General features: G+C 35.3%; 2 protein-coding genes and 1 pseudogene across 4 annotated transcripts; all 3 read left to right on the top strand.

The window, feature by feature from the left end:
- LOC107026949 (transcription factor bHLH157) lies at positions 1-5,690 on the top strand. 3 transcript variants are annotated; one of them, XM_015228089.2, is made up of 10 exons: positions 1-666; positions 1,646-1,735; positions 2,001-2,109; positions 2,232-2,273; positions 2,371-2,430; positions 2,735-4,081; positions 4,373-4,474; positions 4,571-4,705; positions 4,807-4,938; positions 5,035-5,690. In XM_015228089.2, the coding sequence occupies exons 1-10, from the start codon at positions 569-571 to the stop codon at positions 5,230-5,232; spliced, it is 2,313 nt and encodes a 770-aa protein (XP_015083575.1). In that variant the 5' UTR covers positions 1-568; the 3' UTR covers positions 5,233-5,690. The 3 variants fall into 3 exon arrangements, with proteins under 3 accessions (XP_015083575.1, XP_015083577.1, XP_027774598.1); XM_015228091.2 differs by having other exon boundaries at positions 2-666; positions 4,574-4,705; XM_027918797.1 differs by lacking the exon at positions 1-666 and adding an exon at positions 1,320-1,540.
- Positions 5,691-7,561: 1,871 nt separating this feature from the next.
- LOC107028209 lies at positions 7,562-9,671 on the top strand (annotated as a pseudogene).
- A 1,337-nt stretch (positions 9,672-11,008) lies between these two features.
- Positions 11,009-14,821, top strand: LOC107027291 (zinc finger HIT domain-containing protein 2). Its single transcript, XM_015228467.2, has 5 exons — positions 11,009-11,235; positions 12,727-12,799; positions 12,988-13,141; positions 13,554-13,595; positions 13,724-14,821. The coding sequence occupies exons 1-5, from the start codon at positions 11,156-11,158 to the stop codon at positions 14,602-14,604; spliced, it is 1,230 nt and encodes a 409-aa protein (XP_015083953.1). The 5' UTR covers positions 11,009-11,155; the 3' UTR covers positions 14,605-14,821.
- Positions 14,822-15,162: the final 341 nt, after the last annotated feature.

The raw sequence follows: 15,162 nt of genomic DNA on the forward strand, positions 1-15,162 counted from the left end.
TTTTGCATAGACAAGAGTCAAGACTAGTCCCCTCTTTGCCTCCCACCCCACATTCTTCTCTCTCCAATCTTTATTTTTGATTATCTTTAAACAATAGTGAGTATATAGCAAGACCCCAATTATCTTCTATCTCATTAGTCCCACCAAAAATCTTCTCCAAGCTCTAAACTTTTTTTATTTTTTTTGGGAGTGTTACTACTTTTTGGGCTCCAAGATTGCTGTTTTTTTACTAGTGAATGAAGTTTTTGCTGTTTAAACAGTGAAAAAAACACACCAAAGGTTTGTTTTTGCCGCAAAGTTACATTCTTGGTTGGTTCCTGGAAGCACAACACTCCAAAGATTGCTGCTTTTTTGCTAGTGAATGAAGTATTTGCTGTTTAAACAGTGAAAAAAACAACACCAAAGGTTTGTTTTTGCTGCAAAGTTGCATTCTTGGTTGGTTCCTGGAAGCCCAACACTCCAAGATTGCTGCTTTTTTGCTAGTGAATGAAGTTTTTGCTGTTTAAACATTGAAAAAAACAACACCCAAGATTTGCTTTTGCTGGAAAGTTGCATTCTTTAGGGTAAAATGTGTGATTCAATGACAAAAGAGACACTCAAGAGGCTTTGTAGAAGCCATGGATGGTCTTATGGAGTTTTCTGGGGATTTGATCAGACTAATTCTTTGTAAGTTTTTTTTTCTCTCTCTTTTTCTGTCATTCTCACTATTTTTTCTCTTGTCTTTTACTTTTTCACTTTACTTCCTTCTGTTTTTTGTTCCCTATGTAGTTTTATTTAAAATGTTTGTGATGAAGGTCCTTTTTCCTCACTCTTTCAAAGTACTCTTTTCTTTTAAACTACTTTTTTTATTTTTATTTTTATTTTTAGTGTAAATTTTGATTTTTCTCATCCTATGTTTATGACTTGCAACTCCTTTTAGTGGATTCATATGTTGAACAAATAATACAATATGGTATAATAACTATACATTTCGGGAATATTTTTTAAAAAATATCTTTAGATATCTATTTCATTGTTGAAATATTTTTAAGGTGTCTAAATCGGGCTTGGAAGAGTTTTTGGATTTTTGATACTTCCCTCTCAAAAAATCATTTTTTTTCGAATGAAAAATATGTCAAAATGTAAGTTCAAATTTTAAATTTCAACTTCAAAATTGATGGTGAAATTGGAGCTTAGTTTACTGTTTTCTATTCCTAGGCACTGTTTTTTTCCTACTAGAAAATGACATGAAACATATATCTTGGATCAAATAAATTATTTAATTCCTTGATCCCCTTTTCGACCTTATTCCCTTCTCTTGTCCTTGTTCATATGTTAAGGAAAATATTATATTATCTCAAATTCAAATTGGTTTTGTCCTGTTCAATAGATTTGATGAAATTACAACATTATTGGTTATGAATTTACAGGAAAGGCAAGATTTTGTTCCTTGAAGTTCATTTTCATATGTTATAATGACAAATAAAAATAAAATCTTGAAGGCAAAAAAAGAGTTTGCTTTGGTCACATAAATGGTGTATTTTGACATCTTATGAATATGGTTATTACTCTTACTATTTTCTATTTGATGTTCTTATAAATATATTATAAGAAGAAAAGAAAAACTTTTACTTAGAAAAGTTTTAACAAATCTTCTGCATGACAGATTATTGGCATTGCAAGATGTATACTATGAGGAACAAATGGGATCTGTGATTGATGAGATGCTTCTGCAAGTCCATATTCTTGGTCGAGGGTATTGCTTTAAAATGAAATCTTTCTTCAGAAAATCCAGTTATATATGTAGTACTCCCTCCATTTCAATTTGTTTGTGTGATTTTACTTGAGACGGAGTTTGACTGTTTGAGAAAGCAAAGATGACTTTTGAATCTTGAAATTAAAACGTACTCTTTAGGTAAGTAAGACAAACAAATTGAAGCGGAGGAAGGAGTTCAATTGTGATATACTTTAATTGTAACAAGTTTTCATTATCATAATGTTGATGATATGACTTTTTACAGGATAATTGGCCAAACAGCATTTAGTAAGAAATATAAATGGATGTTTGCAGCTGCTAATCATGAAAGGCAGATCTCCATTAGATCATCTAATAATTCCAACTTATTCCTGGTAATAATTTGTTTCCTTGCTTTCCACAGAAGACTTGTTTGAACTTTTTATTTGGGAAAGTTGTGAGTTAATAAGAAGATTTACTAATTTTAAAACTGGCAATTGTAAATTCATTTTTGTAGGATGATAATGAGTTTGAACAACAATTTTCAGCTGGGATCAAGGTACTTCTTTTTTAGTTCTTATTTTGCATTTTTCAATTCCACCACCTGCTAATGTTGGTTTCACTCTGTAACAACTGATTTTCTTGTTATTTTGCAGACAATTGCTGTATTATCTGTCGAACCACTTGGTGTTCTGCAATTTGGTTCTACTAATAAGGTTAGCAATAATGTCTATAATCACAATATGTTAATGTAGGCATTCACTACTATGGTAGGCTCACTGATCTATACTAGTTTAATCAACTTTTGAAACTCTAACTTGTATTTTCTTAAGTCGATCATGTTCATGCACGTTCTGCTGTATATCTTAAGTAACTGAATGCTCAAGATGTTGGCATAGCATCTTGAGTATTCCTTTACTGATCAGACCATGGGATCGCATCATCAAACTCACTCTGATTGCTTCAAGTCCTTGCACAAACACTTTTTAATGTGTACTTATTCATTTATGTTTTCTGCAGCTTCAAGAGAGCACATGTTTTGTGGATCAAGCAAGAATACTTTTCCAGGGGATAGGAGGATCACCGACTTCATCAATATGCGAGAATCTGCATTTTGTAAATTCCACTGTTTTTCCAACTGCAAACAATGAAAGTTTGATGAAGGAATCTCATTTTCTAGAAGATCTCATTCAATCGGTAACATGCAATGCGGAAAGTCAGATTATGAATTCTGATGTAGCTACAGCATTTTTGAGTGAAAACCAGTTTCAGGATGTGAATCAGTTCAATAATTGCAGCAGCCAATTTGATACTCAACTACAGCAAGCAATGTTCCCGTCTGCTGGTTTGTTTACCAGCTTCCACGATTCCTGTTTGACGTCAACCTGGGAAGATCTCCCATCAGATATGAGCATACAAGATTTCAGTTATGTCCTTCCCACGGGGATAAACCAATTTGAATATGGCACAGGTGCAACTCAAAGCTTTCATGACAACACAACATTTGGTTCCTTAAGTGGATTTGGAGTACTTGCAAATGAGGATACTACTGGCCCTCTAAATGGATATATTGTCCAATGTCCCATCAACCAGAGGAATGATGGAGCAGTTAGTACTATCAGTGATAACATATTAGATACGACGGGTATCATCTCAGCCTCTGCTGGTATAAATGAACAGTTTAGGTTCAATTCAGACAGTGATGCTTCTGTTTCGATTCAAAGTTCTATCACCAACGCCTTTGAAACTGTTGAAAAAGCAAACTGTTCAAACATGTCTGCCATTGAGAAAATGACTAATTTGGTTGGTGTTAAACATGATTCTAAAAAACCATGTAACTGGGGTGATGTTTCGGACCCTGTTGTTAGCACTTCCAACTCTGAATGGACCTATAGTAATGCTAATGAACTCAGATCCAGGCCAGCTAACAGGTTATTCTCCAAACTGGGACTAGACCAGTTTCTGGATGGTGCCTTGAGCAGCTCTTATTCATTTGCTGGATCTTTTTCCGACGGACAGTTGTCAGAAACAAATAAGAGAAGAAGAGTTGGAAGTTCTTCAGAATGCAATTATCTTCAAAAGCCCCTTGGTTTTTCTAACTTTGATAAGAATGCAAAGTTGGTGCAGCCTGAATGTGGTCTAGATAGGACAAGCAACCTTGAAGCCAAGAGTGAGATCATCACGAAATTGGATGCAAGTACATTAATTGGAGACAGATGCAGCATCAATAATTGCAAAGGCAATGAAAAATCCTCAAAGCCTTCCAAGAAGAAGGCTAAACCAGGAACTCGGCCTATTCCTAAAGACCGGCAGCTGATCTATGAACGTCTATCTGAGTTGCGAGGGCTTATCCCTAATGGGGAGAAGGTATTGTCTCCAAACTCACTATGTTTTTTTCTTAGGTGTAATATATAAAGATTCACTTGAGCTTGGCCTCAACTGGCAAATAAGCACTCCAACATTGAGTATGCACATCTAGACACCTCCAAAATTTATGTGCCACGTCAACGTTGAGTGTGCACCAGATACAGTGGGGACGAGTTAGAGTGTTTAGTTTTAAGTGGAGACTAAGTTTGAGTATATGTTAATGTTCATGGAAGGTGCTTCTGCACTTAGTATTTCTACGAAGAACTCATAATTAAGTTGTTTCTATGGCAGATGAGCATTGATCGCTTATTACACAGAACGGTAAAGCACTTGCTTTTCTTGCAAGGTGTCACTAAACATGCTGAAGGACTCAAAAAGGCTGAAAGTTTGAAGGTAATAATCAAACACTTCGATTGATTTAACTTGTTTTAGTTGTTAGAAAAACAGACATGCTTCTCAGTACTAATTTATAACATGTTTATCATTTAGCAGGATTCAGAAACTCGGTTAAACTCCAAGTCTAATGGTAATGGAGTTACATGGGCATGTGAAATTGGCGATCAAACAATGGTTTGTCCGCTGATAGTTGAGGACCTTAGTACACCTGGTCAAATGCTTATAGAAGTAAGTAATGGTTTTTTTGTTGCCGATAAATCTAGTCATTTAGTCAAGTCTTGATAGAAACTTTATCTAACATATGATACTATGTGTACTCTTTTGCTCAGATACTCTACAATGAACAAGGCTTCTTTCTGGAGATGGTAGATATAATCCGAGGCTTTGGCTTGAACATATTGAAGGGAGTGATGCAGTCTCGCGAGACAAAGATGTGGGCACACTTTGTTGTTGAGGCTGAGGTAAATACTTGACTGGAAAATGGAATCAATAAATAAGTCACTTCACTTCTCCTTTGAGCTGTTTTCATCAATTTAATATTCCAATTCTCCATGCAGGGTAACCGGCTAGTAACAAGACACGAGATTTTTTCATCTCTTGTTCAGCTTTTACACTTGACAAGTGCTAGTAAAGTTGGTCTGAATAATCAGCTTCAGTATACATCCGGTGGAAGGAATACTCTAATAAATGATTGTCCAAACTCTGCTGTGCCGATATCTGGATGCTTACCTGAAACAATTCGATGTGTAAGATAGCAAAAATTGCAGTTTCTATTCTTTTTAGAAGGACAACTAGCTAGCTGACACTTCCAGACAAGGAAATGTGTCATTTTCTGATTTCGCCTTGAATGCCTAGTGAAGTAAACTTGTTGGGGTGCATAGGCGTTTTTGCAAACAACTTCCTGGATTTGTTTGTGGTGTCATAGAACACGCGAAGGAGCATATTGAGAGGAAGGTGTCTCAAAGAGTTTTTCTCTTTTCAAGATTGCTCCTTTTTACCGCCCTTGGAACACCAAAGAAATATCTTTTTCTCTCTTGCATAGTTTGTTTATATGTTGAAGCTGACTGACTAGCTAGGTAGTTTAAGGTTACTTCCTGATTTTACTTTTCCAATTTCTGTTGTTGCTTCTGTAACTAACTATGAAACATGAATTACTGAGAAATGTTATTACATTAGTCTTTGCTTGACATATAAGGACCATCATCACCTTGCTGAACCTCCATCAGGATCTTTGTTTATCCTCTTGGTTCTTCAAAAACTGCTGGTTTCATTTCACTGCAGTCTATAATTTTGTAGTAATCGAACCACCTCGTCTAAATGAAGTGCGTGAAAATACTTTTTTTCTTTATATATGTGGCTGTGAGACTCAAAACTCATGTAAAAGCTTTAACTTGGTACAGAGGAGTCAGTTTAGGTCTGCACATAGTGAAAGTAAACAAAGTTTGAGACTTGATAGTTTATGGTTATGCCTTAACAGATTTTTGGTCTAATGATAAGAGCGTAGCTTGTGATTTGTGGTTAGGTGCATTTCACGAGTACGAACTACACCACAAACAAAAACATGGTATTGAGAAGCATAAAGGGGCGGACTCATTATCTACAGAATTTCGAACTGTGTTCCACTGGCTATCAAATAGTTCATGGTTATGTTCCACTAATGAAATAATGACACATGAATCCTCTAACAGCTATTATAATACTAATGCTGGAAAAGGACAGGTGTAACATTTTTGAAACTTACTTGAAGAAAGACAAACTATTGATATTTTTTTCAAATAAGTGAAATAATAATAGTGGAGATAAGTGATGTTCCATTTCAAAGTTAAAAGCAGAAGAAACCAATTGAAACCTGAATTATAAAAGCCATATTATGTTATTTAACTAACATACATTAAGTCATTTGTGGCCTAATTTTGGTAGAACCCCCAATACCGAAAGGGTTTTTGATTCATCATAGAATATTCTATTAGAGTAAATATACTTATTATTCCACTAAGTACCCACCACCAATAGCATTCGATTACTCTGTGCCTTAGCTTTGGGCCAAGTCAACACGGTTTTCCTTAAAAGGCCTTACACATTTTATACGTAGCTTTCCAATCTTTTCAGCTATCAATGTGAAACTTTTGTTCACACACCCGATAATCTCCCCCTTGAACTAAGTTCCATTGTGTCCCATCACCACGATCCACAGATCAATTTTTGAGATTCACTGTGTGACACACATCATTTGAGTATTTTATGGCAACTGAAGCCTGCAATTAGCTTAGCTTCTTTGTGTGCATCTCTAAGCTCTTAAGGGGTAAGTAAACCAAGACCCACACCATCATTTGCCTTCTCCATACTTGTCCCGTCCTCTGATTTCAATTGTCCGGGGGGCTAAATCAGTCCAAAGATACTGTTGACATGGTGTGATATTGTCCGCTTTGGGTCAAGTCAGCACGGTTTTTCCCATAAGGCCTCACACCCTTATATATAGTTTCTCAACCTTTTCGGCTATCAATATGGAACTTTTGTTCGCACATACAACAAGAATTAACTAAAAATTACTAACATAGATCAGACTACAACAATAGGACACTAAAACTAAGATATCAGAAAAAGACTATAAACTGTATAAGCATAAACAAAATGACCTTGCTACATAAGCTAAATGTAAAAAACTGATATAAGAGGATTCTGATGAGAGAAGCACTAATCATAAAGGATTACTATAATTAGACAGTGAGATGACCTAAACCATACTTTAAAGTAAGTATTAGTTAGTGACCACCAGTTGTTTTGATAAAACCCAAACTGATGACATTTAGTTTTTATGAAATAAATTGTTTACTTTTACCACTTATCAGCCAAACTGTAATAGTACTTGTGGTTTTCCTTAAACCTGATATCTTGGAACAAACTTTTTCTTATAAAACTTACTGCTTTATATAAACTGCAACTGAGTCATGCATGACCTACTCCAATAGTATTTGAATATCCTTAAATTAATTCTGTGGCCAAAGTTTTACATCTTTATATAAAGAAGTAACATCACAATATTTTGTCCATGTACACTTGTTTGTTTTTCTATATTGCATTAACATGAATGCCATCAATAGTGCAGAATGGAGGATCAGGATGGCTGATGGCTCGTCCGAAAATTTGGCACCAGAATCAAGCCTAGTTACAACAATGTATCTTTCATTCAAACGGTTCTTGAAAAATTTGATCTTGATAGTCATGAGATTTCTGGAGAAATCATGGAACATAGGAAAGAATGAACCAAGAAAGGTGATCCATTGTCTTAAAGTTGGAATAGCTCTATGCGTTGTATCGTTGTTTTATTATATGAGACCTTTGTATAATGGTGTTGGAGGAACTGCAATGTGGGCTGTTATGACTGTTGTTGTGGTTTTTGAGTACACTGTGGGTAAGTAGTAAGTAGTTTGAAAAAAGAAAACTAATTTTTTACACTTTTTTTTAGGCTAAGAGTTATAAGAAAATTGCAGGAGCAACACTATACAAATGCTTAAACAGAGCTACTGGTACTTTTTGTGCTGGATTTCTTGCAATAGGGATCCATTGGATTGCTAATCAATCAGGCTTAAGATTTGAGCCTATAATTATGGGAGTTTCTATTTTCATATTAGGTGAGTGATGTTTGTAAATAAAGATTACTTTTTGCATATAGGATATGACTATGTTGTTTGGACTCTCCAAAAATACTACCGCTCTACTTTGTGAGGATCTGACATGCACAAATCCACCTTTTTTAAGAGTCCGAGCTACCTAGGGATGATAATTTTCATATTAGGTGAGTGATCTTTGTACATATAGGACCTGGATTATCTGTTACTAACTTTTTTCTTTCTTCACTCGATTTAGCCTCAGCAGCAACTTTCACAAGGTTCATTCCTGCAGTGAAAGCACGGTTTGATTATGGCACTATGATCTTCATCCTGACTTTCACATTGGTTTCAATATCTGGATATCGCGTTGCAAATTTGTTGAACATGGCTCACGAGAGAGTATCAACGATCATCATCGGTGCTTCCTTGTGTGTTATTACAAGCATTCTCATATTTCCCATATGGGCTGGTGAAGAGCTCCATAAACTTGTCATTAGTAACTTGGAAAAGCTAGCAGAGTCCTTAGATTGTAAGTATTTTCTTGCCTAAAATTTGGATATCAGTAACAAAATTTCATCATATATTGTTTTTAAAGTTGATCCTCAATTGTCCTTTTAGGTTGTGTAGCTGAATTTTTTAGTGACAGTGAAGACACAAGAACAAATACTAAAAAAATGCTAGCTTTCAAGTGTGTGTTGAATTCAAAGGCCTCTGAAGAGACAATGGTAAGTTTTTGCCAATATCAATATAAGCTATGTTACTCGGACTCTTTAAAATACCGTTGGGTGAGTGTCAGATCTTCCAAAGGTAGTGCATGTTTTCAGGATTTGTGGCACCGACTCATTTTTTGCTTCAAAATTGATCCAAATAACCTCAAAACAACTTCAAATTTTACTGATATAACATGGAATTATCTGCTAGGCCAACTTTGCTAGATGGGAACCTGCTCATGGACTTTTCAACTTTCAACATCCATGGGGAAAATACCTTAAGATCAGCGCGTCAATGCGTAGTTGTGCCTGTTGCATTGAGGCACTAACAAGCTGCATCAATCAAAAAGATCAGGTCAGTTAAATTCTTAATTCGACTAAAAAATTATACTACTCTTTAACTGACTAAAAGGCGAAAATTTTCATTGTGTTATAGGCTTCTGAGTTGTTAAAGAATCAGCTTACTAACACTTGCCAACAAGTAAGTTCAAGTACAAGTGAGATACTGAAAGAGTTAGCTTTAAACATGAAAACAATGAGAAAATCCTCCAGGATGGATATCTTACTACAAGAAAAGAGTAACGCGATTCAAGAACTAGAAACTCTGATGGAACAACTTTCAGGATTACTTTTTATACAGCCAAAGAATGATCAAGAAAAGCCAGTTATAAGAACCAGTAGTACTAATGTTATCCCTCTTGTTGAAATCATACCAACTGCAACATTTGCTTCTTTAGTGATCGAAATTGCCACGAGGATCGAAGGGGTTGTTGATGGTGTTGAAGAATTATCAAAATTGGCAAAATTCAAACTTGAGGATGCTGATATCATAATCAAACAGAAAAACCAGTCATCAAGAATATCATAAACTAGCAGAACCTTACTGTTGATTTCATATGTATTGCTATGTTCAGGTTACCAATTGCTAGCTCTTGCTATACTAATATATCAAATTTCCTAATTGTCCATTTGATATAGTTTCTACTTTATTTCAATGTCTAATTCTTGTAGCACTTACCAATGAGGTCCTATTGATGTATGGACCTTTTAGACAAGGTTTGAATGTCTCTTCTGCCTAGTGTTTGACCACAGATTTTAAAATATTATTTGGGTGGAATTTCACCATTCCATACATCGTGAAGTAAACAAACATATGAATTTGTTATCCTGAGCTGAATTTTCATCATTTTTTTCAATAATCATATCCTTACTAGTTTGGTGTTCACCTAATAAATTATATAATACAACACAAACACTACTATATAGGGTGTTTTTAGTAATAGATAAAAGGTTAGGGTAAAATTTTAATTTTCAAAATATCCCAAGTAATGAGATTTGACCCAAATACTAAAAGAAACTAGTATTTGGGAATTTGGATGTTTGCCAAAAATATTTATCAAATAATGACAAATTGTATGGAGAAACACTATTTGCCAAAATTTTCCTCATTAGGAAATCTATGGCCAAACAGGCAACTTTCACATATAGCAAACACAAAATTCATATTTGTATGCTATAGCAAAGTTTGCATAATTGCGTTCAATAGCAAACATTAATATATATAATTTGCTATACATATAGAATGAAACAAATTGTATAATTCGCTATACATATACAAAAGAAAGCAGTTGTATACAAATCAATTGTATAATTTATGTATGTATAAAACGAGAAAGAGAGAAAGACAAAAGAAAATTGGGCTGGGGAATATTTATATTGTATAATTAAAAGTGTATAGGACGGAGATATATGTATTTGCATGTGTATATACAATTTTTCTCTCGCTTTATGCAAACAGAAACGCAATTTATACATTTCGTTTCTGTTTGTATAAGCGATAGAGGCGAGGGTGTTGAGAGAGATCTGGGAGAGAGGAGAGAGGATAACATATATATATAAATATATACAATTTTTTCTCGCTTTATACAAACACAAACACATTTTATACACTTGTGTCTGTATAAAAGTGAGAGGGAGCAAGCGAGAGATGGAATGAGAGAGGAAGAGTGGTGAGCGAGAGCTTAAGGAAGAGACGTGCCTGACAAACAGTTTGCTACACGACACAATTAAATCAAAGTATGGTTATAACATTTAATTTGATTTATCAATTTGTCATTATATACAATTTTCCCTAAAGCGTCTTAAAATTGTGAACTTTGGCCCAATACCTTTGAGCCCATTCAGGTACCCACTGGAGCTCCGAGAAAGAAAAAGGAAGTTCATCGTCTATGAAAAACAAAAAAAGCCTTCGCGGGTTTTCTAGAGAGATTGTTGGAATTTTTTTTTCCTCAAGTAAAAAAGCTACAGCTTTCAAGGTTTTGATCTTTTTCTCTTAATTAATTGCTTTACTTTTTGCCATGGCCGACGAAATTATAACATCGGAGGGAGTTTCAAGTTCGTCTGAGCTGAACTCGTCGTCTCGTATAATATGTCGGGTGTAAGTATTGTTAATTTTTTAGCTTTAATTTCAATATATTAGTTCTTTTATGCTTTATTGGTTTCTTTCGTTGATTCAATTTTTCAGTTCTTCAGCAAGTTTTTGAGTTTTCTGCTTAAACACTCAATTGGGATGTTATCAATATTGTTTTTTTTGGCTTGTCATGCTCAAATTAGAAACTAGAAGTAACTTACAACTAAATGGACTTAGCAACGCATGCTTGAGTTAGTGTAGTTTGCTTTCATTACACTCCACTCTTTAGGTGTGGCTAGTGTGAACACAGGATGCTTTGTGCACTAGGTTGACTTTTTTTTTTTTTTGAATGAAATGGACGAATAGAGCGGAATATTAATCGTGAAATAGCATGGCAATAGGATGTCGAGGTCTGAATTTTGAAGTGAATTCTTTTTTAGAAAGAGAATTCATATAGATGACCCCAACTTATTTGGGGTTGAGGATAGTTGATTGATTGATTTGTTGGAGCCTTCTTTGCATCTTCCTGACATTTAGCTTGTGTTGAGAGTTTTGATTTGTGGGTTATGCCATTTGTGATTTGTCACAGTTTTTTTTTTTTTTTCTATTTGCATGTTGATATAGAGAAATGATTGTAGTTCTTTCATGACAATGAAATCAAAAGATGGATTGTTATACATGAACTTTAGACAAAGTTGACCAGAATTTGGTGTACTTTGGTCACTTTGTTTGCGTAACCACCATATTTGGGATTTAGGAGCGGCTATATGATGCCTATCTTATAAATGTACTATGCTTGCACAATTATGGACACAGGTAGGCTTAATGTTTGAGGGATCAAAGTGACTATCAGACACGTTAGAGAATAGTCCATCTGATTTTTTTTATTGATGAAGAGTCCATCTGAAAATTGAACACGATACTGTACAATTTCAAGTTAAATCCTCATTGTTTGGGGTATTCCGTTGTCTCCCTTAAAGATCCAAAATAGAAACCTAATACTTTCCTCCTATGGTATTGAGGCAAATATTTTTTCCTTCACTGTTGGATATGTGAAGGTTGAAACATTATTTCAGGTGAAAGGGGATCAATTCCTGGAATTGAACTCATGAACATGGAAGTTTCACCTACATCGTTCATCTATTCTTTAGTTTCTTCCTATTCTACATTCTGAGCATATGAGAAGTTTTCACTAAGACGAATATGTTGACTTCATTATCATTTACTATTGTGACCTGCCTATTTTACATTCTACCAATCATGGAATCTACATCATTTATGATAACCAGTTTGCGCCAAAAAGCTAGCAAAAAATATGCATGAGCTTAAGGTTTTCTGAGGTAATCTTGGAAAGACCAAAAGAAAAATTGTGTATGCACTGATTCCTATCGTATTTTTTCCCTTGCTTATTCAATATAATGGGGAAATTGAAAATCTGATAATTTCTTCTTAGCAAGTTGTTTGTCTATCAAAATTTGTGAGTGGCTATAATAACAGCAATGCTTACTTTTTGTGCAGTTGTCAAAAGCAATTTTCGCAGTATACCTGCCCTCGATGTAATAGCCGTTATTGCTCTCTGCCTTGTTACAAGGTAAGTGAAAAATGGCTCCTTCTAAGTGAAGCTGGAAACTATGATCTTTTGCACTTCCTTTTTTTTTCTTCTGAAATCTACCTATGCCGAAAGTTGTTATTGTTAGCATGTGATGGCTTAAGTCCCATATATTGTGAAGAATCTATTGAACCATCGTCCCTGATTTTTCTTAATGATATTGGTGGCAGTCTCATAGTCTTCGTTGCACCGAATCCTTTATGAGAGAGAATGTCATGGAGGAACTACAGCATGTGCAACCAAATGATGGAAGTAAGCAGAAAATGCTAGACATACTTAAACGATTCCACTCAGAAGATGAAGCAGACATCATGGATGAAGATGGTAAGCATTGCTTTGTTGTCTGCAATAATGAATCCATTCCTGCTTGATGCGTTTCCACAGAATCACATTTCATTAATTATCGTGTAAAAAGGAGTAATATGAATCTTGTTTTTGTTTTCTTCAATTTTTTTAAAAATAATTCATTGATACAACTTTTCTTGTACTTCACAATAAGGATGTTTGATTTGCTCAACAAATTTTGTTCAGTGGATTCTTGCTGTATCCTTGTATCATCAATCCTGTTGCTTTGCAATCTGGTTGTACGAATGAATCTTATACTCACATTACCTTTCACGAAACTAATGAAATTATTGAACTGACGTTACATGCATTATAGAGGACAACATGACTTGCGTTTTTTATCGCTGTAATTCTTAATCATAACTTTCCCTTATTGATCTTGTTACATCAGATTCCCCGTTGTCTGAGGAAACAATTCAAAAAGTTCTATCTGGTATGTTCCTGAAATTTCAGATTTTGATGCTATGTTTTCTCCTCTTGGTTCTTTGGGTTCCCTTCAAGCTAATTTCTTCTTCTTTTTTTTGCGGGTGGGTTGTTGTGGTGGCTTCCTTTTGTATGCAGGAAACCAGATAAGTTTTGAAGATTTATCTGCTGAAGAAAAGAAACATTTCCAAAGGGCTGTTGCCTCAGGTGAGTTGAGCAAATTGATTAAGCCCTGGGAGCCATGGTGGTCGAAGCCTTCTGCCAAGTACATATCTCTTGGTCAGGATGGAACTCAACTGGTCCAGCCACTTGTGAAGGAGGATACAGCTGTGTCTTCGGAAGACAGAATAGGAAGTGACCCTTTGCACGACATTCCACTTGGCCCCGACTCTCCATTACCCTCAGTTAGAAAGCTCAGTGCAGCTGGGCCATCCCCTTTACTGGCTGTTCACCTTGTTGACATCATGTACAGTTATTGCTTTACTCTTCGCCTCTACAATGGTGACTGGCAATCAGATCCCATAGGATCAGCCACAGTTTTGTTGAGCGTCTCTTCTGTTCTTGGTCAAGGGGGGCAGCCAGAGACAGTCCTGGAAGCTCTATCCCACTGCATGGAGCAAACATGCTCATCAGCCTTCAGACACACGGGGGGCCTGCAATTCGCATTGGGGCTAATCAACGACACAATAACCCTTCTTCATCTTGATACTCCAGCCGTAGTTTGCCTGCTTTGTGATCTAAGGAGACTAATCCAACACGCAGAGAAGGATTTGAAGTCAGAGAAGTACCGCAAGTCCAAAAGTTCTGAAATGAAAACGAAGCTCAAGTCTGCAGAAAGGAAGGTTTATTTTATCATGTGTTGGGCTCACGAGCAGCCAAAAGAAGCATGGTCTTCCATAGCAGCCATTGTCGAGGCAGAGAAGAGCCGACTAGTGGAATTCATAGGGAGTAAAACAAGTGTTCCAAAAATGACGAAAGTACAGAGTGAGGGCAAGCCTCTGATTAAGGAGGTTGAATAACTGTCTGTTCCTTATGCATGACAAGCTGCAGCAGAAAACACAAGATCAGTTGCTTGTAAAGATGTTAAGTTCTGATCACTGAGTTTTGACTTTGTATAATTGCCTGAATTATTTTATTCACTTTCTCTTTGGAACTTTTTCATTGGCCACTGAAACAATTCAAGAGAAGAAAAGCAAAAGCTTATATGGAAAAGAGATAATCTACTTATCTACCTTATTACTTTGTTTAGTTTGTATACAAATGAAAAGATAATTTATGATTTTGTGTGTCTTTGTTAACTATAGTTATATTAAACTCATTATTCAAGGGAGCATATCGTAGTATGATTGTCGTTCTCTATATTGCTCCTTCAAAATTGGTGTCAAAGTTAATAATGAATAATGGAGTAGTTGTCGCTAGTGAGATTAACTCTCAAACTTTGACTTGTTATATTTGTAAATTTGACTAGTCATTACAGCTAAATTAAATCAATTTAATATTTAAATGTTTGGTAAAAGTAAAAATCAAATACTATAAATTGCAGTCTTGTGAAATGGTAGATTTGTAATTTCGAGTTA

This window comes from Solanum pennellii, chromosome 8 (genome assembly GCF_001406875.1).
Source record: "Solanum pennellii chromosome 8, SPENNV200".
Classification (NCBI taxonomy): Eukaryota; Viridiplantae; Streptophyta; class Magnoliopsida; order Solanales; family Solanaceae; genus Solanum; species Solanum pennellii.